The sequence below is a fragment of the Homalodisca vitripennis genome, chromosome 4, assembly GCF_021130785.1.
Source record: "Homalodisca vitripennis isolate AUS2020 chromosome 4, UT_GWSS_2.1, whole genome shotgun sequence".
Taxonomy (NCBI): Eukaryota; Metazoa; Arthropoda; class Insecta; order Hemiptera; family Cicadellidae; genus Homalodisca; species Homalodisca vitripennis.
Genome location: NC_060210.1, coordinates 80,722,460 through 80,749,435, shown reverse-complemented (window position 1 = coordinate 80,749,435; position 26,976 = coordinate 80,722,460). Strand labels below are relative to the sequence as shown.

The 26,976-nt window shown below is 33.2% G+C and overlaps 1 protein-coding gene across 8 annotated transcripts in view; it reads left to right on the top strand.

The window, feature by feature from the left end:
* The window catches only part of LOC124359615 (protein kinase C-binding protein 1-like), a 106,040-nt gene that overhangs the window by 32,897 nt on the left and 46,167 nt on the right, over positions 1–26,976 (top strand). For 6 of the 8 annotated variants that reach the window (XR_006922167.1, XR_006922166.1, XR_006922169.1 and 3 more), the window contains exons 5-12: positions 107–287; positions 551–687; positions 1,590–1,708; positions 5,820–5,916; positions 8,309–8,428; positions 15,176–15,571; positions 19,442–19,570; positions 21,521–21,640. Coding sequence is in view for 1 of the 8 variants with exons in the window: in XM_046812499.1 (XP_046668455.1) it covers positions 107–287; positions 551–687; positions 1,590–1,708; positions 5,820–5,916; positions 8,309–8,428; positions 15,176–15,571; positions 19,442–19,570; positions 21,521–21,640 (1,299 nt within the window). In the remaining 7 variants the exon portion in view is untranslated. The remainder of the gene's footprint in view (positions 1–106; positions 288–550; positions 688–1,589; positions 1,709–5,819; positions 5,917–8,308; positions 8,429–15,175; positions 15,572–19,441; positions 19,571–21,520; positions 21,641–26,976) is intronic. The other 2 variants (XR_006922171.1, XR_006922170.1) reach the window with 1 other exon arrangement.

The window sequence follows — 26,976 nt, the reverse complement described above, 5'->3', positions numbered from 1 at the left end:
AAATTCAAACCTTCTCATTCAAAAGATTTTTTTGTTTTTTCAAAGTAGTTAAAAAAAGTAAATATTTTATTATTCTTATTTGAAATTTGTTAAATCGTTTTTACAGTCAGATGATTTTGCCAAACCAGTGGATGTAGCAGCGTTCCCGTACTATCGAGATTTCATTGTGAAGCCTATGGATCTGACACAACTCAGACAGAACATAAGGGCCAAGATGTATGGAAGCACAGAGGCGTTCTTGGCTGATGCTAAATGGATAGTACACAACAGTATTATTTTTAATTCAGGTAACACTCTAAACTATACAATATTGTCAGTAGAAGCTAAACTGTAGGTTTCTATGTTAGTGACCAAGACTATTTTAGACAGTCAAAAAACAGCATATATGACCATTGGACTTTGTTGATGTAACAAGTCCTTTCTATACACCAGAAATACACACAAAATTGTGCATTTGCTATTGGATTTTAATTCCACATTTAATATTCTAATTATTATTGGTCTGACAAAAAGGAGGACGGTATAATAAGAGATGTTACTGATGTTACAGTACAGTCCAAGTTCACCAACACAGCTCGAGCCCTGCTGAAGATCTGTAAACAAGAGATGCAGGAGATTGAAAACTGCCCAGATTGCTACCAGAACGCCCACACTCGTTCTTCTGACTCCTGGTTCATCGAAGCTTGTGTGAGTTCACTTTCGTTGTCTTGTTTGTTGGATGGGGAGAACGAAGTGTATACACTCTAAATAGAATTAACGTTTTTAATGGATATACACATTTTTGCAATGCGTTTAATATATCCTCTGGAAACTTTTGACAATTATATCAGTTGTTGTTGTTGTTGTTCAGCACACATAATAAAAAGAAACATACAAAAATAACATTCATGCCAGTCTATTTCAACACAAAAAATTCAGTTGACTTGTTGCTTTTACAGCATTCTCCATAACAACAGAGTGGACTAATTGACCAAAATATGGATTAAAACAGTTATAGAACTGCGTAACCTAGCCAAAAGTCATTTAATACTACTGATTTTTTTCTATACTACTAAGTTGAACTTACAAAAATATGTTTACAGTAATAGATACACAAATAAAAATGGAAATTTCATAAAATAAGGAGAAAACTGGTTTGATAAATCCATCTTATTTTGGATTTCCAACTGTGTTATGTCATCTTGATCAAAATATTTGTTTAATTACGCGTTTTGGCACTTTAAAATTTTTTATTGAATGTTTAACAAAATTTGTGAAACTTTTTCAATTGTTTTTTGTCAATGGGGATATTGTTATACAATTTTGGGCCAAAGCATAAAAAAATTTCTCCTTCCGATTTCTTGTTTTAATTTATGAAACAATGGCGGGTGCTACGTTGCAAGACCTCCTCCTGAAACATGAATCTCTCACGCAGGTACTAGGGTTGCCTGTGTGGCCGAGCTACACACTTCTTCCATTTTTAACAAGTTGTAAAAAATATAATGCTCCTAAATTTGATCATTCAATTCAATTAAAGAAATAATGAATTACAATTATCTTTTAATTGTGGAGGGCATTTATTTGATAATAAAGTGGAACAATTATTGCAGCGGCGGCCACACGTTCTTGTCTGGGCTAAACTGAAGGGATTTCCGTTTTGGCCAGCCAAAGCTATGACAGTCAACAATGAGAATATGGTTGATGTTCGCTTCTTCGGTGCCCATGACAGGTAAATTGTAGAAGTCAAGTTTATGCTTACTACGATTAACTTTCTTTCAATGTTTGCCATGTATTTATAATTGGTCATATATACCATTGGTGCAATGGCACAAAAACCAGAAATAATTTATTATTCATAACATATATAGTATTACAATACTGTAACATAAAATATGAATTGGGATTTTAAAAATCAATGTTTAGCGTACAATTCAGAAGGATGAAATGAAATTCAAAAAATTTGAAGTCCAGTTTTACTATCTGGAACACTATTATATCTAGAATGAGGGTCCTTAACCCATTGCGGATCGTATTGTTTTGGCGCGCGGGCACCAGCGGGCACGAATTAATTTACGGTCAGCGGCCGCCGAACGAACAGCAATGGTACGCCACATCTTATCGCTCGCTATTGTATATTAGAAAATTCAGCTGTGAAGGTATTCGTTCAGATGGAACATGGACCTGCTGAGGTATCCATGATGTAGGAACGATAACACGCGAGCAAGGTGCCGGGGTGGCAGGGATGACATGTGAATCATAGTCTAAATAAAGCGGCTCGGGCGAAGCGATTACAACATCCAGCTATTGCCTAGACTAAACCCGCTAACATGTACTTCTGCGTCGTTTGGTTCTGTGTCAATAACCTCAAAAGTATTATAATACTAACTGAGGAAAACACCCAATCAGAAGCACTAAAAAGCAGAGTAAAATATGAATGGTTTTTCAACTTCGACGTACAACTGCGATCTATAGGATATTTATAAAACTTTTTGAAAGCTCTAAGCGTAGACCGTTCTTAAACATTCTTAGTTGACAAGTGAAGACGATCGCCCGATCTATCAGACATTAACAGAACTATTTGGAGGGAAATTTAAAAGCAGACCGCTTTTGCGACCTGAGCTCGTCATCGTGTCGTTAGGCCCGGCCGCTGCGTGACAAGCTGGGCTCGTCAGTGATCCGCAATGGGTTAAGACAAGTATTGACCACAAGGTGCAGTATTATTACTGTACTACAATAACATTTGTATGTTACTGGATTTTTTAAATATTTATTATTCCAAATTATTAACTACATATTTTTTACAGATTATAAGTAAATTTTTAAACAATTGTTTATTAATATTCTATTCTGAAATAAGATTGAGTCAGCAAAACCATGAATCACTAATCCCATATACCCAAAAGTTTTGTGGCGGTACTGAGTGTTTCAGACAATTGAAAATCTTGGTTAAGACTTCTCTGCTATATCATTTATAAACTTTATTAAATTGTTCTCTCTTTGTCCCTATTTCAAATTCTTTAGGATAAAATAAATTGTTTATATCAAAATATGCATTGAAGTAAAATTAATGATATTCTAAAGAATGAAAAAGAATATATAACAAATGGAAAATGCACCAATTGCACCATATAGAATGCTTGATTATGCTATAATTTGCCAGGAAAATCCATCACTCAATGATGGATCAATAATTTTATTATTAATATCAAGGGTTGGATAGTATAATCAAGAATAATCAGATAAATCAGGGTTTGTCAGTATAATCAGACTCATGGCTAGGCAAAACAAATATATTATAATAATATAACATATACAATAAATTACAGTATAACTGATAGTAAGCAAAGTTTTTTCCACAGTTTGGTGAGAAAAGTTGGCATCAATTTGATTTATGTCTGATCTTTATGATGATGGCTGAATAAATTAATATAACTCAGTCTTATAAGCATTAATTTTAAGCAGATGTGTTAAGAATTTTGGTTATTGCAGCTTTTAGGGAGAATTACATTTTGGGGTAAAAATAAATATATTAATTTTGCAATTATAATTGAATACTTTATAGAGCAAAAATATAAAAAAATAGATGTTATGGGATTGATAGAGGAGAAGGTTCATCCAAGAGATAGGGGGGAAACTTCCAGCTCGTTTAGGACCTCCAGGATTGTAGCTATGGAAGAACGGGCCACTTACGACTCCTCTGTCTAGTTACTAACAACAGTCATTGGTATCGGGGTAGGGCACAAGTTTAGAGGGAGTCCATCTGTGTATCACACACAAAACAAAGTTTAGAGCGTTATACTTCAGCAACTGTGTTCACGAAGAGCATCGGGAGAGATGGCACTACTACAGCTAATAAGAAATACAAAAGAGTTCAATACCCATGCACTATGGTAGGGAGAAAATAAAGCCACTTCTGCTACTTCATAAGGCGGCGAGTTGCGAGACGAGACTGCTACTACAAAAGAGTACGAGAATAGCATCGAGACTAGAGGTTTTGAGTGACCGCTACTTGACCACATCATCTCCAGAACGGCTCAGATGGTACACTGACTGCTCGGGCTTCTAAGGGACGCTATCGAACGGACTTAGACATACCACACAATCAGTTCCACCAGTGGGAGAAGCGGTAGTTAAACCAGCCGATAGGTCCAAAGTTCACTGGCAGCCCTGGAATTCCCTGAAATATTTTACCTAATAGCAAGATGTTCTGAATACTAAAACTAAAGTCTACTCTAACTGTTCGTTGTTGTAAGTACGGGAACAACTCTGCACTGCCCGGAATTTTTTATATTCAAATTTGAAATGTGTGCTGCAATCGAAAATCCTGGTAGTTGTTAAGTGCAGTCTCTAATTAGTTTTGATTGGGAATAAACTTAAAAGCAATATAAATTCATCGGGAACTGTGTGAACGGAAACAACATAATGACTCAAAGTTCTGTCAGGAAGTGGTGCATGTTTGAAATTATTTTGCAGAAGCTAGACTACCACAAAATTTGTACAAGATGGGTGCCAAAAATGCTTACAGGTCACCATACTGAACAGTGCATGAGGGCAGCTTTGACGTTTTTGGAGACCTACAACAGTCATAGTAATGCACTACTGGATCGAATCATAACAGGAGACTGTACAGTCCTGATCTTGCTCCAAGTGATGTTCACTAGTTTTCGAAAATGAAGACCTGCCTAGCAACACAGGGTTTTGACAACAATGAGGAGCTCCAGGTATGCATCATTGAGTGGCTGAGATCACAGGCGGCAGAATTCTATGACACAGGAATTTCTAAGCTTGCCCATCACTATGATGTGTCTGAATTTGTATGGTGATTATGTAGTATCTCTTTCACATGTATATTAACAAAATGTTTTTCTTGTTCTTGGTTTTTAAAAAATTTCCAAAACGTTCCTTACTTTCTGAATAGCCCTCATAGTAACACTTCTCATATTGATCTACTCTCAATTCATATTGTACTCTCTATCTGTAGTTGTAATTTTGTTATCATTTATAAATATATTCTTCTTGATGCCCATCACCTCAAGAATGATGGTGCATTCCTCCCCAAAACCAATAATTTTCCTTCCCCCAAAAAGCATAACTTATGTGTGTGTAAACCTGATAAAAAAGATTTCATCATTATACATTCGTAAAAAGTTTGAATTTTTTGAACTTTTGTAAAATTTTCTGGATTCAAATAGTATGTCTCAAAATAGAGGTACAAGAAATAAATTGAAATAAAGCAGAGTAAATATTATACTGTGAAATGTAACATAGCTGCAGTCTATGGCTGCTTTTAGAACATGTTCCTGAGTACAATTCCATTCATTTCTCAACAAACAAAGGAAACCTGCATGAAAAACATCAAATATAGTAATATTTGGGTATTCGTTGAAGGCAAATGACTTAACACCACTGAATCGATTATATGTTTCCCACACCATCTGTACTCTGACCTAGTGATGGGCAAATCCAATTCCAAACCTTTAAAAATAGTGAAGTGAACAAAAATTAGCTGCTGAAATGTGCACATATATGCAGCAGACAAGTGGCATTACACAAAAATAAACAAAGAAAATATTATATATGACGTGGCAGATCTCCGCAGATTCGAATGTCAAATCCCGTTGAAATCTTCATTGAAGATGTAGTGGATTCGACTCATCACCAACCATATCAATTGTCAATTCCAATCAATTGCCTCTAGTGTATTCAGTACCTCAGATGACAAATTTTCAAGAGTTGTGTCTCTGCTAGTGAACACTTTACAAACTGCTCTTCTGGTTTCATGGTCTCTTAGATTTTAATCTGCTCAATGTTCAGCTGTAATATAGTGTATTATCTCACAGGGCTTGGGTGCCTGTCAGCTCGTGCTTCTTGTACAGTAAGCTCTCGCCAACTCCTGCGTCCAACAAGAGCAGACGTAACCTAGAAGAGTGTCTGCAGGTATGTGAGGAACCTCTTTTTATTTTATAGAACTAAGAACTCATAATTTCAGTTATACATTTTACAAGTGGTGTTTGAAATTTAATGTTCATTTTTCATATAAAAAATACTCATAAATAAAATAAAAATACTTTATAAAAGTTAAACATATAGTTTATATTTATATCTTTGTTATTTCTCTATAATAGAATAATTAATTAGGATTAATTTTTGGATGGTAGAGTGGGGGGAGGAGAATGAATCTGATTGAATATCTCACAACACCTGGGATATGGAAAATCTAAATTTGAATAAAATAGATAAGTTTAATTCAAATTAAATGTTTAACTGCTGTATTTCAAACAAGTTGGATTTCTGATACACAAATATTTTTTTATATTGAGGCTTCTTAGGGATATTCTATCCTTTCATACTCCCATAGTTACTGTTTCTATACCCTACCAGTACTAATAAAAGTATTATATTACTGTACAAATATTCAACTGTTGGTACCTACAATTTCAACTTTAGGCAGTCAATTCTCTGATTGAATATTGAGTTATTGCTACTATTACAAAATGTATCAAATGTAGAAAAAGTCTCAAGTATTCATACAGCACTATCTTTTGTTTACTTACTAATACTACTGTTTTTTGTTTCTTCAAAAATAATTTCTGTTTCTACAATTACTCAAAAACATGAAAAAATATTTCAGAGAAAATTTTACGGTAAACATCCTTTAATTTGGCATTTGCATCTTGAATAAAAATATAATTTAATGAGTTATTATCCACGATCAATCAAGTTTGGAGTGTTCAGATCAGCTCGGCTGTTCTGGTGCTCTCACGAGTGGTCAAGTCTAGTGAACTGCATTAGTTGAGTGTTGTTAATGTCAGAGTAAACCTCAACTAGGCAGCCTTTACTGTGCAGTGTTCTGGTGCTCTCACGAGTGGTCAAGTCTAGTGAACTGCATTAGTTGAGTGTTGTTAATGTCAGAGTAAACCTCAACTAGGCAGCCTTTACTGTGCAGTGTTCTGGTGCTCTCACGAGTGGTCAAGTCTAGTGAACTGCATTAGTTGAGTGTTGTTAATGTCAGAGTAAACCTCAACTAGGCAGCCTTTACTGTGCAGTGTTCTGGTGCTCTCACGAGTGGTCAAGTCTAGTGAACTGCATTAGTTGAGTGTTGTTAATGTCAGAGTAAACCTCAACTAGGCAGCCTTTACTGTGCAGTGTTCTGGTGCTCTCACAAGTGGTCAAGTCTAGTGAACTGCATTAGTTGAGTGTTGTTAATGTCAGAGTAAACCTCAACTAGGCAGCCTTTACTGTGCAGTGTTCTGGTGCTCTCACAAGTGGTCAAGTCTAGTGAACTGCATTAGTTGAGTGTTGTTAATGTCAGAGTAAACCTCAACTAGACAGCCTTTACTGTGCAGTGTTCTGGTGCTCTCACAAGTGGTCAAGTCTAGTGAACTGCATTAGTTGAGTGTTGTTAATGTCAGAGTAAACCTCAACTAGGCAGCCTTTACTGTGCAGTGTTCTGGTGCTCTCACAAGTGGTCAAGTCTAGTGAACTGCATTAGTTGAGTGTTGTTAATGTCAGAGTAAACCTCAACTAGGCAGCCTTTACTGTGCAGTGTTCTGGTGCTCTCACGAGTGGTCAAGTCTAGTGAACTGCATTAGTTGAGTGTTGTTAATGTCAGAGTAAACCTCAACTAGACAGCCTTTACTGTGCAGTGTTCTGGTGCGCTCACGAGTGGTCAAGTCTAGTGAACTGCATTAGTTGAGTGTTGTTAATGTCAGAGTAAACCTCAACTAGACAGCCTTTACTGTACAGTGTTCTGGTGCTCTCACGAGTGGTCAAGTCTAGTGAACTGCATTAGTTGAGTGTTGTTAATGTCAGAGTAAACCTCAACTAGACAGCCTTTACTGTACAGTGTTCTGGTGCTCTCACGAGTGGTCAAGTCTAGTGAACTGCATTAGTTGAGTGTTGTTAATGTCAGAGTAAACCTCAACTAGGCAGCCTTTACTGTTCAGTGTTCACTTCTTATGTCGTTAGCTTGTAGTTACTGTACTATAGTGTTATTTCTGTACTTTAATGGCAATTCACGTTTTTCTCCATTTATGTTCAGGCTAAATGGAGTTTTATATTATACATTTAAACATAACAGAGCATGCATAGTTTTTATCTACCACAGTTTGGTAAAACACTTAACTATGAGCCACATAACAAGTCACACATATGTATTCCATGTGTGACACATTCCATTCACAACTATGTTTATTTATTTAATGCTCATAAAAATCCCCAAAGTGTGGGTTTATCAAGAGTCTATTGTATCAATAAAACCCATATCCCTTTTCCATATCTGATATGATTTGTTATTTATATTAAACAATACTGGCTTTACTATCCCCAGGAATTGGAGCACCATATCAAGAAATTAAGAGACAAGTTTGGTCGCTTTGAATATCCCCCGTACAAGACCCCTTATGATCCGAAGAACGAGGATGCTCAACTTGCAATGTTTCTACCGATGGTAAGTTCCATTTCTTCCTTATTTTTATACATGAATATTTTGGTTAGTTTACATTTAACTTATAAGAATGTTTTTGAAATACAATTTTCTTCTTTTCCATGAAAAAGATCAATTTTGATCCTGTGCAGGTTTTCTGGCCTATCGAGAAGTTGGCTGCATATAGCATTATTTGTTTAAATTCACACCTCTTTTTTATTGTACTAAAATTATTTTCATATTATACATTTTATACACATTAAATATAAACTAATAACTAAGAATGTACAGATCTTTGAATCAAATATTGTATACATTATTTCTATCTATGGAAACAAATAGTTATATATCATAATAAGGGTATTTATCCACAAATATTGTGAAACAGATTTTCAATCAATTATGGTGCTTGTTGTTCATGCAATTTTTATCTTACAAGGTTTCAAATAGGTTCTAAGTTGTAATATTTTTGTATCACTACAGATAGTGTTCAGTCTCATTTGCCAAAACAATAGTAGGGGAGAGGGGGGCACATGTGGACAGGGGGCACAAGTGGACAATTTGAATTTCCCGCCATGCAACTAACCAGTTTAGTTCAAACTTTGTTCACAGAACAGTGTTGGTCTACTGTTTCCTCCAGATAAATTTAGTGCTGTTTGGCTACATGGTTTAAGAGGTAAGAATATTTTTATGTTTTTTTTATGTAAAAAAAGTAAAAATTGAGCCCAAATTTTAACTTTAAAAGTTATTTTTATTCGGGCTCTTCCTTATAACATAAGGTATTTTTATAAACTTAGTAATATTTAAAGCAACATTTTAATTGTGTAGAAGATGTCATAAATCCTAACCTAAAAAAAAATATCGATGAGAATGCATTCAAACCACCTACAATCTACTGGTGGGGTACATGTGGACACTTTCAAGGGGGCACATGTGGACAAGGGGGTAGTTTTGGACAAGTGTTATATTAGTTACTTATTTAACATCTCATAATGTATAGCTAATAAACTAGCATGTACACTTGTTGTGAATCATTTTTAGTCATTTTCATGATCTAGAACATTTTGTTTTTTGCTCCCATAACCAAAATTAAGTAAATTATAGCTTAACCAAGCCTTGACACCACATCAATCAAGGAGGTTGCAATATTTATTGCCCAATACAGATTTCAAAAGGCTTTTTAAGATTAACTAGTTTTATTCTTTATCTAAATACAACAGTTATATACATTGATTTATTTATTTTTTAGGGTGAAGATGGTGAGAACCTACATAAGAAAAAACCGAGAGAGCTGCAATTTCAGAGGATGCAGTCAGATGTGCTATTGAGGATATACGGAATGGCAACCAAACAATCCGTGGAGCTGCTGCAACATATGGACTTTCTAAATCTATGCTTCACAAAAAGACTTCAAAAGCTGCCAAACGCTGAAAATGAGGACGATCCTGTGCAATCTACTTTTCCCCGGTCTAGCAAGTATAACACCAGACAGATTTTTACAGATGTACAAGAAAATATGATAGTAGACTATCTAATTCAATGCAGTAAAATGATGTACGGCCCTAACCTATAGACAGGTACGTGAATTTGCCTATTCATATGCTAAAAAACTTGGGCTTGAGATTCCTTGTAGTGGTGGAAGATGAAAAAACTAGCAAATATTGAATGGCTAAAATGTTTTATGCGCCGTCATCAGTCTACACTGAGTCTGAGAAAGCCAGAAAACACCAGCTTTGCTAGAAATATAAACTTTAATAAACAAAATGTTGATTCATTCTTCAATATTTGGAAACAGTTATGGAAAAATATCACTTTACTAGTGACAGAATCATAAACATAGATGAATCTGGCATAACTACTGTATTACAAGCTCCAAAGATTGTTGCTCCGACTGGTGTAAACAGGTAGGCCAGAATGTTTCCGCAGAGCGAGGAGAGCTTGTAACATTTTGTGGGATTATAAAAGCTTCTGTAACACAATACCTCCTGCTTATGTGTTTCCCCGTGTTCATTATAAGGACATTTTCCTTAATGGAGCACCAACTGGCAGTGTTCGGTTTTGCGACTCGTTCTGGCTGGATGTCTCAAGAAGTTTTCTTTGAGGTGGTCAAACATGTTAAATTACACACCGCATGTTCAAAAGACAATCAAATCCTCATTTTATTAGACAATCATGAGTCGCACATTAACTTGGATGTGATTATGTTCTGCCCGTGAAAATGGAATTGTTATTCTAACTTTTCCACCTCACACTAGCCACCGCTTGCAACCTCTCGACATTGCTGTGTTTGGACCTTTCAAAAGTTTATTGCAAAACCTCTTTTAACAAATGGTTATCTGAAAATCCTGGAATGACTATATCAATAAAACAAGTTGCTTATCTAACGTCAATGGCGTATGATGAAGCTTTTTCTAGGAAAAATATTGTTTCTGGCTTTGCAAAATCCGGGAATTTTTCCATTTCAGCGCTCAGTATTTAGTGATACCGACTTTATCAGCTCTTTGCCAACAGACCAGGCTAAAGAAAATGGAGATAATGAAGGTTCTTGTAGGCCTAATCTAGAAGAACCTAAGGCAAGTACTAGTAAAAACACCAGTACAAATCAGATGGATGCAGAAAAATTACCAAATAAATTCTCAATTTGAAAATGAAAAAATGGCACTCCAACAGTTGTGCGAAAATATCCAAAAAAGGTAAAAAGTTGTAACCCCAGAACAAGTTCGCCCATTCCCCAAAGCACCGTTTAAGAAATAACACTCATAAGCCAAGGGGCAGAAAGAAAGGAAAGACATTGTATCTTGACAGATACCCCTGAAAAAAATAGAATAGAGGCAGCAGTAAAATCAAAGAAAATTAAAGAAGAATTAAAAAAAGAAATCTTTTTTGGCCTACAAGAAAAAACTTTTTAATGGAGATGAACAAGGTTTGTCTAAGTCTAAAGGAAAATCTAAACAGAAAAAAAGAAAACGCAGAATACATGTGGATAGCTCTAGTACTTCTGAAAACGAAGAAGATGATATTGAATGCTACAGTGATAAAGTCTTGAGCCCATTAGTTTTAAGTGAAGATAGTGATATAGAGGAAAGTAAAGGTGAGAAAGTAGAGTCTGAGGGATCCAACATAAATGTTTTAGATTTTGTTTTAGTTCGGCTAGCCAGTAAAAAAAGTGAAAAATTTTATGTAGGCACAAATCAATGACAAGATTTGTCTTACTGAATTTAATGTAAGTTTTTTTTAAGAAAAAAGAGGGATCAGGGACATCATCAATTAAATTTGTCAAACCTGATCTTCCAGATGTAAGTGCCATTGACATTGAAGACATAATTGTAAAAACTACCCCTACCGACTGTTTTCAGGAGGTACTGAAAGAGCTGTCAGTATGTTTATCTTTAATTTTTCCTTTACAAACTATAACATGGGGTTGAATTTAATGTTTTACTTGATGTGTATGTAGGCTATTAATAATTGTTTTTTCTATCATTCTAGTTTTAATTTAGTAATAGTCTAGAATAAGTTTAGCTTGCAGGAAAAAATAAAACACGAAATCTTGACTTTACGAATTGATGTCATACTTTTTACTCTTCACATATTTTTTTAAAATATGTAAGAAAATAGGTTTGGTTTGTTTTGTAAGCATAGGTAGGTTATGTTTTATAAGCTATAACACAGGTTAAATAGCCTATTTTGTTTTTCTTGTCATTTAAGTAAAGTATACATTGTTAGTTAGTATTGAACTTATTTTTTTACTAGTTTTATATTACTTTCTTCACTTAAAGGTTGAAATAACTACTCCTTGTAACTGTACAAAGAGTCATATGTTTGAGTTTTAATTAATAAAAATCATATTTAAGATATATGAAAGATGTTTTTTATCTGTCCACAACTACCCCCCAAAAATGTTGGTTATGTCCACAACTGCCCCCTGGAGGGGCACTTGTGGACACTCCGTTAACTATTTTAAAGGTAAGAATTAACAAGTTCAAAAGATGTTTTAAAGAGTAAAATGTCATATATTTACATACCTCAACACCTATATTAGTATATAAATAAAACCTTTGACAATTTTTTCTCATAACAAAAATTTAAAAAAATAAAATGTAAAATTTGTCCACATGTGCCCCCCTCTCCCCTAGTATTAAACGAAATGAAAATAAATTCATGAAAATGATAGTTCCCGGTACATATAACAAAAATTGTATGCAGCTTGGTTAGTAGCAAACAAAAAAGCAGGCTTTTGTTAAAATAAGATTAATAAAAAGATTTTAAAATGCCAGATGGGCTCAGATGCTACCTGTAATGTTATGTGGCATGGATTAGAAGGAATTCCTTGAGATAAAGATCTTAACATCTATCCTAACACTGTTATATCTGCCAGGCAACACCCAAGACCCTTAACAGATAAAATAAGTGTTGAGTCAGAGATGCTTGAAGGTTGAATAAATTACATTTTATAAACTTATCATCTACAAAATGCATAAAGATGGTACCATTGTTATATGTTACGTAAGGTATAACACGTTTTGAGGATTAGAATCTATCCCTTCGTCAGGTGGTGGAGGTATTAATACATACAAAGCTAATGAAAAGAAAGAAAATTGTTCAAAAATAGTCTAAAGCTGCTTGGAGTCCAGTTTAGATGATACAACTGCACAGGATATAAGTCCTGAGCACAAGTATGAGAATCACAAGCACACGTCACACTAGCACAGGCTAAAATGGGATATTAGCGTGGAATAATAACGTTGATATATGACGTGCATATATACACTGTATGCAGAAAATAAAAGCGCAGAGGCTTCTTACAACAATAAAAGAAAAAGACTTCATATAATTCTTTAGTATTTCGAAGAATGTCGTTCTCAAAAAGTATAAAAGTATGTATACAAGAAAAGAATAAAAGTAAACAAATAATTAATTTTATTATCAGCTGAAATGTTCTAATCTCATAAAAATGTTAAAATAAAAATAAAATAAAATAAAATGTTAATAATTTTGTTGTTTTTGAGTTACATTCATAACAAAGATAACAATTCTAAATAATCCTTGTACAAATTCACCTATGCTCTCATTAAAAACGATTGTATGCTCATGTAGTAGCAGTTGAATGCTCCCCTCTAATATTGTAGCAGGTTACATTGTAACCCTGGAACTGGCGGTCATATTTCTCTCAGTGGCAGAGTGTTTTAGTACTTCATACATTGCCTCATATTTATTTTATTATTACATGTTTACTATAAAGTACCTATGTCATATTATATATTTATTTATTCAGCATTGTTCAAGGAACATTTTTCACATAATATAATTAAAACAAAAAAATACCCTTACTCTTACTCTTCATGAAAAAAAAATTTTTTTTGAAAAAAGAAAAGTTAGTTCAAAGTTTTTGATTTGTAAAATTGTTGTTGTTAGTGATATGCAAAATCCAAAATATAGAAAAGGAAGAGCATTTAATTCTGAGTAAAAATAAAACAACAAATAGTTTATAAGGTATTTATTTTTACATGTGGTAAACAATACAAAAATCATACACTGACATTCGAAAGTGCTACTTACCAACAAAAGTAAGAACTTCAAAGCCCACTTGGATTTGTAAAATCTTGTAACTATTAGTTTATATTAATTTTCTATTTTTTTTATTTTTTATTATATATTTTTTTAATTATGTTCTGATTGAATGTCTAAATCGGAATCCTCATCGTTGCTTATTTCATGTTCAACTAGTTCTCGAATGTCACTTGAACGATCGCGAAAATTACGATCCATTACGTAAACACGCACAAAAAATGTACTATTATTGTGTTATATACACAACCATCATTACAACAAACTCAAACAAACAATAAACCAGACAGAACACCATGCAGCTGACGAAATAACAATAGCCGAATGAACCAGGTGTCTCATCGCTGCGCGTGCAACTAGCGCGGTACGCGGGAGAATGTAAACAAACAGTTCAGAGATTATAAAACGTATGGACGTGTAACGAAACGATAAAATTATTTATTAGTGTATTATTTACATAAATTGAACCTTCCTCTTTCGATTGGTATCAATGTACAACTAGTTCTCGAATGTCACTTGAACGATCGCGGAAATTACGATCCATTATGTAAACACGCACAAAAAACTTACTATTATTGTGTCATATACACAACCATCATTACAACAAACTCAAACAAACAATAAACCAGACAGAACACCATGCATCTGACGGAATAACAATAGCCGAATAAACCAGTTGACTCATCGTTGCACGCGCAACTAGCGCGGTCCGCGGGTTAATGTAAACAAACAGTTCAGAGATTATAAAACGTATGGACGTATAACGAAACGATAAAATTATTTATTAGTGTATTATTTACATAAATTGAACCTTCCTGTTTCGATTGGTATCAATACCGATACTCTTTGATCGTGTTTTAAGTACGTAACATTGAGAAATAAAAGACGTATTAAAACGCCCGATATCGGGCGCTGCCATCTAGGATGCGACTAAAATGCCCGATATCGGGCGCTGCTATCTAGGATGCGACTAAAACGCCTGATATCGGGCGTTTGCCAGTTCCAGGGTTAAAGTAGGGTATGGTTTCAAATATCTACATAGTGTTGTAATTGATTTGTACAGTTGAAGGACATCCTTACTTGACAACATGTGCATCGATAAAAATAAAACATTTCCTTTTTAGAGCTGACAGGAAGTATTAGATTTCATAGTAACATTATTCTTCATAAATAAATTAATCTTAATTTATGTTGTTCTGTTGTTAGTATGAAGTGAAAGTGCCTGGCAAACGAATGATGCGTATCTCTTTGCATCACGATGGTGCTAGAAAGTCTCTTCTGCAGCAGAAACCATCAACATCTTCAGAAGGGAAGAAGGTCACACAAGATGTCTCAACTGAAGCAGATTCACTTGAAAGTGTACAGTCTTCTTCATCAAACAAACAGGCCACTAAAGACTCACAAGTAAATGGTTCTAATATTCCAATGGTTGTCTTCCCATTTAAATCTGTTGATGATAAAGAGACTTCAGAGTCAGAAAATACTATGTCTGTAAATGAGACAGAGAATGGAAGTGCTAGCAAAAAGCCAAAGACCTCTCAGACAATCAAGAAAACATACAAAGTACCTCTCACTGCTGCTGCTAAGAAATGCTTTGCAACCGTAAGTTATTTTAAATTTTTTATTTAGTTAAAAATATATATTGAGTATTGTATTTTATTTTAGTAATATATATTGGAGTGTAGTGCTTTATAGTTAGAGTTGTGTAAATGCATCATTATATTTGTTGCTCTTTGTAGACTGAACTACTACACACATGTAATTTTATGTTCACCTTAAGTATTATCAAACTATAACTATAAACTCTCTGTTCAGTATGTTCACTACTAACCTAATCGTGAAAAGCTTTGTCTATAAGCTGAACACTTCATTTTGTATATCAAATACAGATATAAATTTTAATGGACGTTATTATGTCATTATAACAATAAATGTGGGAAATATTAAGACAGAAAAGACATGTTCACACAATATGTTCATTCTAATATATCAATAAATTCTTATTTGGAATGCAATCAATTGCCTATATTAAAGTCACATATTATAAGAGAAACCATGGTCTTTGTAGTTTGCCTTTACAAAAACCTAAAGGCAGTTGGTAATTAAGTAAGGTATTGGAAAAATTATTAACATAACAAAATAATTCTCAATAGATTATACAACTATAAATTATACAAGCTTATTTGTTTATAGTAAAGTAATTGAACCCTTTTGATGAGTGCATGGAAATGCTCTGTATTATAAGGTTAATTTTATTAAATAGACTAACTGTTTTAAAGGAGTATCACTTAATATTACAAAAATACACTTAATAATCCGTTAATCAGGGGGAAAAATACATTAAATTACCTTATCAGTTATATTACAACTATATTTCTAAATATAGCACAATATAATAATGAATTTATGACATTACATTAATAATTACTATTTCAAAAGGAAATATTTGTGTGTGTATATATAGAATATGTTGTATTAATAAAGACTTCTATATTTTCCACAAACAGAAGTCATTTTGAACATCTTTATAAAAACAAGACAAGACATGTAGACTATATTCTTAACCCTTTTACTGCCGGCCATTTTTTTATCGTACCAGTCAAAATTGCCAAGGGGGAAAATCGCTGTTGTGCATTCATTTACAAAAAATGCTGTATCTTTTTTATTTTTCATTAGATTAGCATGAATTTTTACTTTATTTACTTGTATTTAAATGCTGTTTTTTAAATAATAAAAAGAAATTTTAATTTGAAACAAACTCATTATTTAATTTTAAAAATTATGTAAATAAAAAATAAATAAAAAAATAAAAATTGTGTTTGGCATCTGATAATTTATTTTTAAAATTATACTAAAATTTTGAGCATGATATCATTATAAACTAGAGCAATTGCTTAGAACATATACCAAATTTGAAGGTGCTACCTTGAAACATAGCTGCACTATGAGGATTTTCCCAAAACTGGTAGGCCTCCTCTAGGCCTACCAGTGGAAGTTGAAGGTAAACTTATCTGTGCCATATCCCCCTCACTATCTAATAACTCCTCATTATGTGATGGTAAGATAAAGTCAGGATCGTCATCAGTGTCATCCACATCACTTTGATTGTCATCAATAGCCCTAACACTAATATCAGAATCGTTCTCGGCATCTGAATCTGACAAATTCTGAAGGAAATCGTCACTCAGTTCGTCTTGCACTTGTACACCACCATCGATTAGACTGTTAATTATTGTTCCCTCACTCACAGGAGAGTTAGATGTAACTCTTTTACTCATTTTATCCTTGATCAACAAAAGTAACACTTCAAAAAAACATTCGATAACATTGTAAACAACAACAATGAACGAAGATTTCAGTAATCTAACCCGATCATCTGGTTTTGACAGCTGTCTAGGTAGTTCGTCAATTCTAGTCAAAGACGACGAAAATAGAAATCCAAAGTTCTTCAAATGGCTTCTTTCATTATCCTTTCCTCCTAAACAACCAAAATACCAAATATTTCGGCATTTGAACATAACAGTAGCCAGTAACAATAAAAAAAACAGACGTCCGACATATCGGACGTTGGCGTTTTCGGCAAAAATGCCGACGTCCGATATGTCGGACGTTGGCAGAAAAAGGGTTAAAATTAGTAGACAGATAATTAATGTATTGAGATGCTAAATAAGAATAATTCTTGGTAAAGAAACTTAAGTTTTTATTCTGGAAACAGTAAAATAGTTTGTATTTCATAGTTTTTTTTTATAATGTACAGTTTTTTGACAATTTCTTATTTTGAGAAAAATATTCTTAAAACTGTATAAACAAAAATACATGGAAGCACGTGCTTTTGTTAGAAGAGAGGAAATGATGGAGGAACAATTTCCTGAATGAGCAGCATGGAGGTGGTTTGATAAGTCCATTTATTTTTCAGCATAGTCTGTTCTTAGGTTTATACACTTCGTCCAATGCTGCTCTAATTAATTGAACCAATCTACATAGTAGGATGGTGTAATTATTGGTATAATTCCACAAAATAGACACTTGTAAAACATATCATCATCTGCATTATATCTTCATTTGAATAAAATCTCTTCCCTATCGCTAGTCACTCTTTCTGATCAGGGAACTGGTAGTAATCCGGAAGAGACAAGCCTGGAGAGTAGTAGAGATGTGGAATGAGTCGGAACCTTATCTTCTTATGATTTTGTTTTTTGTCAACTGTAAGCAAAGTACCCATCTTGTAACAGATTTTTATCATGTTCAAAAGTTGGTGCTAAATATTATGTACACAGATGCCCACAACACGAAACATCTAATGTTCCTTCACTATTGTATCATCCCTCACTAGATTGTGGATGTGATCAATGATTTCTGGAGCGGTACTATGACAGGGTATCCAGTACAGTGGAACCTCGATAAGTCGGATTAATCGGGACCGCGTCCGATCCGGGTTAACGAAAGTCTGGGTTAGCCGGAGAATTAGATAAAAATTAATAAAATACGGTATACATATAGATAAACTCTATTATAATTGTAAAAACGTCAAACATATGCACATTTAATTATTATTAATCCTTACAGTACATTTATAACTGTTCATTTCCTGGTAAAAAACTCAGTCAGCTTTGGTTGTGCCAATGTCGTCTGCCGCTTGCGTGCTGTGCGATCCCGCAGTCTCTTCAACATGAGCAATTCAGCCGGCGATGTTTCTGCCTGCCGCTCGAAATAAACCATTAGTTCGTTTAGTTTGGTCACTGCATCTCCATGACCTCTGGAGCGAGGTAGGAACGGTACTGAGGGGCCAGGCGTGGCGGTAGCGTGGGAGAGGATTTGGGGAAATACGCGTCTGTTATTGTTTCCGAGAATCCGGGACAATGACCGCCACTCGGCCGCCGTGTGCCATGAGTCACACACTCACTGTCATACAGTCCCATCAAATACTGATGCAACATAGATTCACGGATACTATACCACTAAAAAATATTAAGTTTTTATTATTGAAATGTTTGTCTGATTTTTTTATTATTTAATTGAAAATCGGTCCGGGTTAGCCGGACTTCCGGGTTAACGGGGGCCGACTTATCGGGGTTGTACTGTATATTCAGAATCACTTGTGCTCCTATGGGCACTCATAAAATTTTGAAACCACTTTTAAACCATTCAAATAAAATTCTTGCACATTTTTTTGCAATTATTACGCAAAATTAATCAACATAAGCTCTACAATTCAAGTGAACACAAACAGATAATCCAGCATGACTGAAAATTGCTGAATGTTCCTGTAAGAGATTATTACTGCCTAAATATAACTTTAGTATGTAGGCAGCTATCACTTGGACTTTTCATGGACTTATCAAACCGGCTTCATATCAAGAGTTTTTACAAAATATAATATGAATATATCTAATTGTGAGAATGTCTCCAAATGGTTGAAGGATACGATAAGGAATAGATAAAAGTCCTGTACGTCTGTTGGTGTGTACACAGGAGGAGAAATCATGTATCAAGTGTTACACCAAAGTTACCCTGGAGTGGAGTATTGACAGTGGTGGAAAGTCCCTCTGTAGTTCTTGTACTTTGTCTCCAAACAAAACTCTTCTCAAGAAAGATTCCCAAGTAAGTCTTCCTCAGTCTCTCATCTCACTTTCCACTTTTCTTTTTTATGTTCTCAAATGTTGTTTCAATGGTAATATTTGTTTTTTCTTTTCTTTTAGAACTATATGTTTGTTACATTGTTATGGTGTGAATGTAGTAATCCCGTTTCTTGCACAAGATTGTTGAAATTGACATTTATTTTTCCATACATTTATCATTTGGGTATCTGGTTGATTCTTCTTTTTATTTCTGTTGGTATGCGTTTTTATTTTAGCATACAATGTGGTGTTTTCTCCTGTATTTTGGTTTTTTAATATGATTGTTTTATCCCCTGAGAGATTAGTTATTGATGTAATAATTTAACTAATGATAGATAAATTTATTTGTATTATGAGTTGCAAGCATTTAAGAGTAATGTATTGTGATTCATCGACTCAGTTGTTTTACACAATTGTTAGATGAGTATTGATTGAAATGCTTCCACATTGTTTGTTTCAGATGTTTCAGATATTTAGGTTGAATGTACTCTGAGGGATTTGTAATGGTTCATCTTGTGTTTTACTATTTTTAGATTTGGTGTAGGTCTCAAATTCAGTATTATTTTATGTTGTATGACTTGGTATATGTGAGTTGGTATATTCTGCTGTGTTCATTGAGAATGCTTACATATTTTAAAATTAACATAGACGTTGATTTATTAGCTTTGTAGGAACAAAGAGGTTTGACTTTACAGAGTTTATTTTTCACATTATAGAACTATTACATTAACAACACTATACAGTAGAACCTCTCATATTCGACCATGATGGGACTGAGCCATGGTCGGACATGGGAAGGAGCAAAAACACCTTTCTCAGGTAGTAAAATACTACAAGTATGTAGTGTACTACAATAAGCGAACAACTTTATTGTACTTGTGGGACATACCAGTAATTGTATGTTGCTGAATACATTTCAAACGTTTACATTTTTTAAATTAAATGAAAACAAGAATAAAATCTAAGCGTACGTACAGTACCTTATTTAAAGAATTTAGTAATGGATTTTTGTTTCAATTTTGTCCATCTTGATCTTGCGGAAGTGTCTCCATTTTATTGCGTACAATACATCGTTGCATTTGGATGTTGCTCGATGTATTTCAGCACAACGTCAAAGGCGTCTTTAGTAGCAGAATGACTCACTACATTTTCACTTGTGGTTTCCTCTTCATCCGAGTCAATTTCTTCTTCCTCAGCTTCGTTCAGCACAATAGCAATAATTTGGTTGTCGCTGAGGTTTTCATTGGCTGTAACTTCCGAAACATCACCTTCAACAACCCACTCTTCTATATCTGTCATATGGAGATCGTGCTGAAATACTTGCAGATTTTGTAATGTTTATATTTTGTCTGTCTCAACATCTGTTTCTGTGAAAGTTGGCTTATGATCAGTGTCAGGTTTTTCTTTTTTCAAAGATGGCCAAATCTTCTTCTATGCCTTCTGAAGGGTGGTTTGTTTAATTTCATCCCAAGCTGTAGCAATGATATACATTGAATTTTTTATATTTAAACTTTTCATTGCCTCAATAAGGTTACATTTACTTACCTTATTGCCCTTCTTCTGTTTTTTCAGACTAAGCCCTACTATGTCAATCATCGGCTTAAGGGCAGCAAGTAGGCCAGGCTGCATGTGTGATGTTTCTTGCATGTTTGGGTGCAAGGGTCACCTTGTAATCCTCTGTGGCTCTTGAAATAACGGACAAACTATATATTAAGTGATCTTAATCATTCTTACAGTGTTACATCGAAGTGGACCGTCAAATTGGGTTTGAGCAGATGGGAGCCCCCGGTGAGAAAACTGCCAGACTCGCTCTTATTGTCAGATAATTGTCACTCCATATTGTTGTGTTGCAGAAAGACAATTGCTGTGCCGGGCTCAGACCAGACGCGCTCTTATTGTCAGATAATTGTCACCCTATATTGTTGTGTTGCAGAAAGACAAATGCTGTGCCAGGTGCCAGGCTCAGACCACAGACAGCTGGCACCAGACAGAGGGTGGAGACTTATTCTGTGCTTCTTGCTACATCAAAGAGACTGAAAAACCAGATATTGAAGTGAGTTTACATATAATGTGTCCATATAATTTAAACTATTTATTATTTAGATATATTTTGTTTAAAACATATTTGCATGCTTACAATTGGAACTGGAAACAGGCTTCTGGAAACCCACTCTATCTTCTATCTTTATGAACATTTTATAAAACAATGAACTTTCATAAATGTAACCAAAATGCCTTTGATTTAATAATTAAATAAATAATTCACACAATAAGGAATTTGAATTTAAATAGTTAAAATTTAAAAATGGTGCTTTCTGGCAAATTGAAAATTAACATATAATATAGTTTACAACACCTAATATGTATTGAAAGTGTACACTTGTAAATCATTAATATACAGTAAAAGACACATTATTTTAATTTTTAAGGTCTTAACCCTTTTAAGTCCAGGTCATAGATTCAGTTTTGCTTCTTAAACACCCATTAAATCCAGTTTACTTACCAAAAAGGCTAGCCTCAAAAAATGGTACTTTTACACAGTCCTACAAAAACGGTGTAACTAATCTATAAATAATAATAATAGCATCTTCATGCGTTTTGTTTAGTTCTACTTATCTTAAAGCTATACTTAAAAGAATACAATTACTTTAAAAAATAATTAAACTTATTTCTTTTTCTTTTAATGTATTAGTATTTTTTAAGTTTTCATTTTGATGTATGATTTTTAAAAACTAGGGAAAAAATATTTCCAGGAAACCATTAATATTGTAATTGTTCACACAATTGCCTCCAAACACTTAAGAAAACCTAAACACGCATAGTAATAACAAACAAACAACTGATTCCTAAGTGAAACTTACTTATTGTTTGATATGTTACTGCCTTCTGAATTGCATCTATCTACTGAACCAAAATAAGTGTAAAAAAATTTCAATGGATATATATTTAGGTTTCATTTGATATTATATTACAAACTAAATAAACAAGTAAGGGAATAAAATAATAAAGGAACGTTGCCAAATATAGGCACAATTCTGATTTTGGAACTGATTTTGCGGTGCAGAGATTTGGGCTTCCGACCGTTTTAGAACTATAATTCCAGAGCCAGTATATAGGCCTGTCAAAGGATCAAGCAAGTTATTTTACTTGTTTTGTTTTAAAATTAGTTTTGATTTGTGAAGAATAAAACTAAACAAAAATTTAAGTTATCTAATTGTGAGGTACAAACATCTATTACATAAAAGACAAAACAAGATAAGATTGTACATTTATAGTCACACAATAGAAATGACTAATGTTGTTATCTCTTGTTAATCTATGGCTATTTTCACAAAAATTGGATTGAAATATATTTGATTATGTATCCTCCAATATATCAGAAGTTAATGTCCAAAGGGTAAATGACAAGCATATTGAAGTTCATTGTCCTTATTTGAAATAATAATAAACAAAACAAATAGGGTGCTTCTACAGAATCTACATACCCCTCTCTAATCCTAACATAAAAATATCTAGGAGCTGAATTTGAAATCTTTGAATAAAAAGTTCACTTTTTTACATTTCCTGGTTAATAATGTGGTATAAAAGTCTGTAGTTTGCCTCAACAGATGATAGTTTAAGTGAACAGATTTCCTTAGTGTCTAACACTATTAGCAGTTCATCACTCTTTAGCTAAAAAACTCTGCCTGTGTCAAGGCAGCAAACAATTCAATTCAAGAGTACGTTACAATTCTCTTCATTAAACTCCTACTTATCCAAGTCTAGCAGTCATCTGTCGCCTTGCAAATAATACTTTGGACACTCCTTTGAAAGTGAAAGGTTAATATTCTACATTTTTAGTATGGTAGTACAAAATAGCTGGTAAATGTAAAAAAATATGTTTAACAGAAAATACTTTATTTAAAAATGAACACAAAATTAACTTTAAAATAACAAAATTAACAATAATATGGGGTATGCTCTTTAAGTAAGTACTGTTGTGGCAATTCCATTTTTATATGAAAGTCCATACTTTTATCTACTTATCTACAAAAGTGGCACCAAATTAACCCATTACCATACCTCCCATATCTGTCGGTGATGGGCCCTGTTAGGCCAGCAAATATTACACAAATTATAGTGTTTTAGATAAATAATCGTACAAATAGTAAATATTAACATAAAACTTTTACTAAATTGTTCAGGTTTACACTGACTTTTATATAGACACCTTTACAAATTATTTAAGAAAAACTTTTTTTAATTTTTAATAAACAATTTTACAATTATATATTTTGAAACATAAATTTTTAAAGCAAATATTTTTTTTCTACATTGAAAATTATTTATGGCCTTTAAAAACTCATTTATTTTATAAATTAAACATACTTTTATGCAAAAAAAAGAGCACAAATGTTAATTTTGCATAATTTTTGCCCATCACAAATATCTTTATCACTAGAATCTGATTCACAATCGATGTCACGTTTACGCCTTTCAATAACAATAGATTCTTCACTTTCCTCAAATTTACTATCTTTTAATTCACTTTCAAACAAAACATTATTAATCTCAAAATCACTTCTTATACGTTTTTGACTCATTTTGAAACTCAAAATAAAATGAACGTAAACAATAACATAACCTTGTGAGCGGGAACCGGCAACTAGAGCTACTGAATTGCGACGTAGACGGCAACACAGCTGCTCTCAGCCGACCTCGGCTGTTGCATTGTTTATACTTTATTGTTCTCATCAATGACGTAATTTATTTTGTTTACAAAACCTTTTTTTAATAGATAAAGTAATGTAGATTAACAGACAAACATTAATTTGTATGTTTTTGTTTGTATTAATAATATATATTGGATTTTATTAACGTATTACCCAACTACGATATAAATCCTAGTTGTACATATGGGTCCTTTTTCCATACTACGAGATGGAACTCGTAGTTGTAGGCCAGTGGGTTAACCCTTTGACCGCCGTGAGCCACTATAGTGGCTCGCTGTATGCGGTACCTTGAGCGCCGCGGGCCACTATAGTGGCTCGCTGTATGCGCTACCTTGAGCGCCGCGGGCCACTATAGTGGCTCTGTGAACTTTACGTCTTTGTCCTTATAGTTTAAACATAATATATATAAAATATATTTAAATTATATTTATATATATATATATTTATTATATATTATTATTATATATTATATATATATATATATTATTTATATATATATATATATAATTGAATCGGAAAAAGTAAGCGCTCTGTGGTGTAATGGTAGCACAATCACCCGGCAAGTGAGAGATCCGGGTTCGACTCCCGGTGGAGCAAGTACTTTTTGCGATTCAATGTTTATTGAAATTAAATAAGGCAATTGCCATTTATACAATTTAATGTAAATATATTTATATCAACTTTGAATTGTATTGCTCTGCTTCATTTCAACTATAAAATATTGATATTTTCTGGTTTCTATAGTAACAAGTGTATCTTCATCCTACAGCGGAATTTTTGAAATTTTTTGAATTTTACTTAAATTACATTATTTTATGCAATTTCTGTGGAATATATTTGTAACTTTTAGTATATGCTCAAAACAATACGTACTTTTAGGTTAAAAAACGTTATTTGAGCCCAAGTTACTTATTCAGGGTGTTTTTGGACCTCAAACTTAAGATTTTTTATTTTTTATTTTTTTAATTACGTCAGGCATACATACTACTAAACAAATGTAAAAAAATAATAAAACTGTAATTTATTACATCAACTGAAAGTACATCTCTTCCCCTCAAAAACAAAACCAAAACTAAAAGGCTAGCTCAAAATTTACGAAAGTTATGTAATTTAATATGTGACCATGCAAAAACGGGTGATTTTGCCGTGGCGGTAATGGATCCGTGCGGTGCTCAAACGTCTGGCGGTCTAGCGAACAACGGCGCGCGGGAGCAGCGGCGCACAAAGGGTTAAGGCACTTATCATATCGAACAAACCTTTGTATAGCATGATCATATAAATTTGGCACCTGATTTAACGGTGTTTGCACCACAATTGTTTTGACCCTATTAACACGTGAATAAATTAACAAATTCAAAATAATTTATTAGCTGCTATTTGTTCTGTTGTTGAACTGTTACTTATTGTGAAGAAACTTGAGATTCTACATGCATGTTCGGATTAAACTTGCAATAGTCATATATTATTTGTTATCAGATTTCAACATTTTAAATAGCATTTGATTTGTTGATCAAGTTCTAAAAATGTATTTATATTTTTTGTAAAATTAGTACTTTATTTTAGTTAGAGTTTTGAAGTATCCTGGATATATAAATATAAATTTGTATATATGTAACTTATAGGGTGTTTACAATCTATCTTGAGATATTTTGGGGATTTTGTATTCAGGTCTAGGCAAGCAAAAAAGGTAATAATATAAGCATGGATCAGAAATGCTCATTTTACCGTCTTTATGTGTTTTGTAGATATTCATTATTTTAGAAATCTGTAAAGATAAACATTCAGATTTGGTACAATTATGGGTTTTTCAATTAGAATTAATATTAAATCATCATATGAAGTTTCAATATGAGAGGCAGTTGCAAATTATTAAGTTTAATAATGTTAACTCTTAATAAGACAATGACAATATTTTTGAAGTAACAAAAGTTGTTAAAATAAATTAGAAACATTTTAACACATAGATGATAAACATCGGTCAAGAAATGTAGATATAAGTTTTTAACTGATGTAATGTACTGTACAATTTTTATTGTTTACATGTTTAAGGCATTATTAACAAGCAAAAGATCTAATCCACAGCAGTTTTCTGCACTTTTAGGAATTTGTGATTAACGTTTTTAGTAGCTTGGGAGATTAACTAATCTCTTCTTGTATTCTTCACAATAACTTGACATTTTTAACTCTTTTGCCCACTTCATTATTAACATTTTGTTGTCTCTGCACTTGGTTTGGCAATATTGCCAGAAATAAACATGTACATTAATGAATTTAATCACTCACTAACAATAAATCAAGTTCTATTTTGAATGTAGTTCTTTCATTAAACACATTTTCTTTCGAAATACAAAGGTATTTTTTATTTATATGCTTATCCCTTCCGGCTGTCGGAAGAAAGGTAGATTTTACATGTGGATGTCATCTCTAAATGTCAAAAGAGGGACTATTAGTTTAGATGTTAATTCACACAACACTGATGGGACAATAACTCTCAGTGTCTGCATATTAATGTAAAAGTAGGACTTTCAAACACTTAAAATCTCCATAATTTTCAAACCTTAAAAAAAATTGTATAAGCATATAAATTTTATCGTAATATTGTGGACTCGATTCAGTTACATTTACTCTAAAAGTTTATTTGTAAACATATTCATTAGCACCGGTTCAATTTTATACT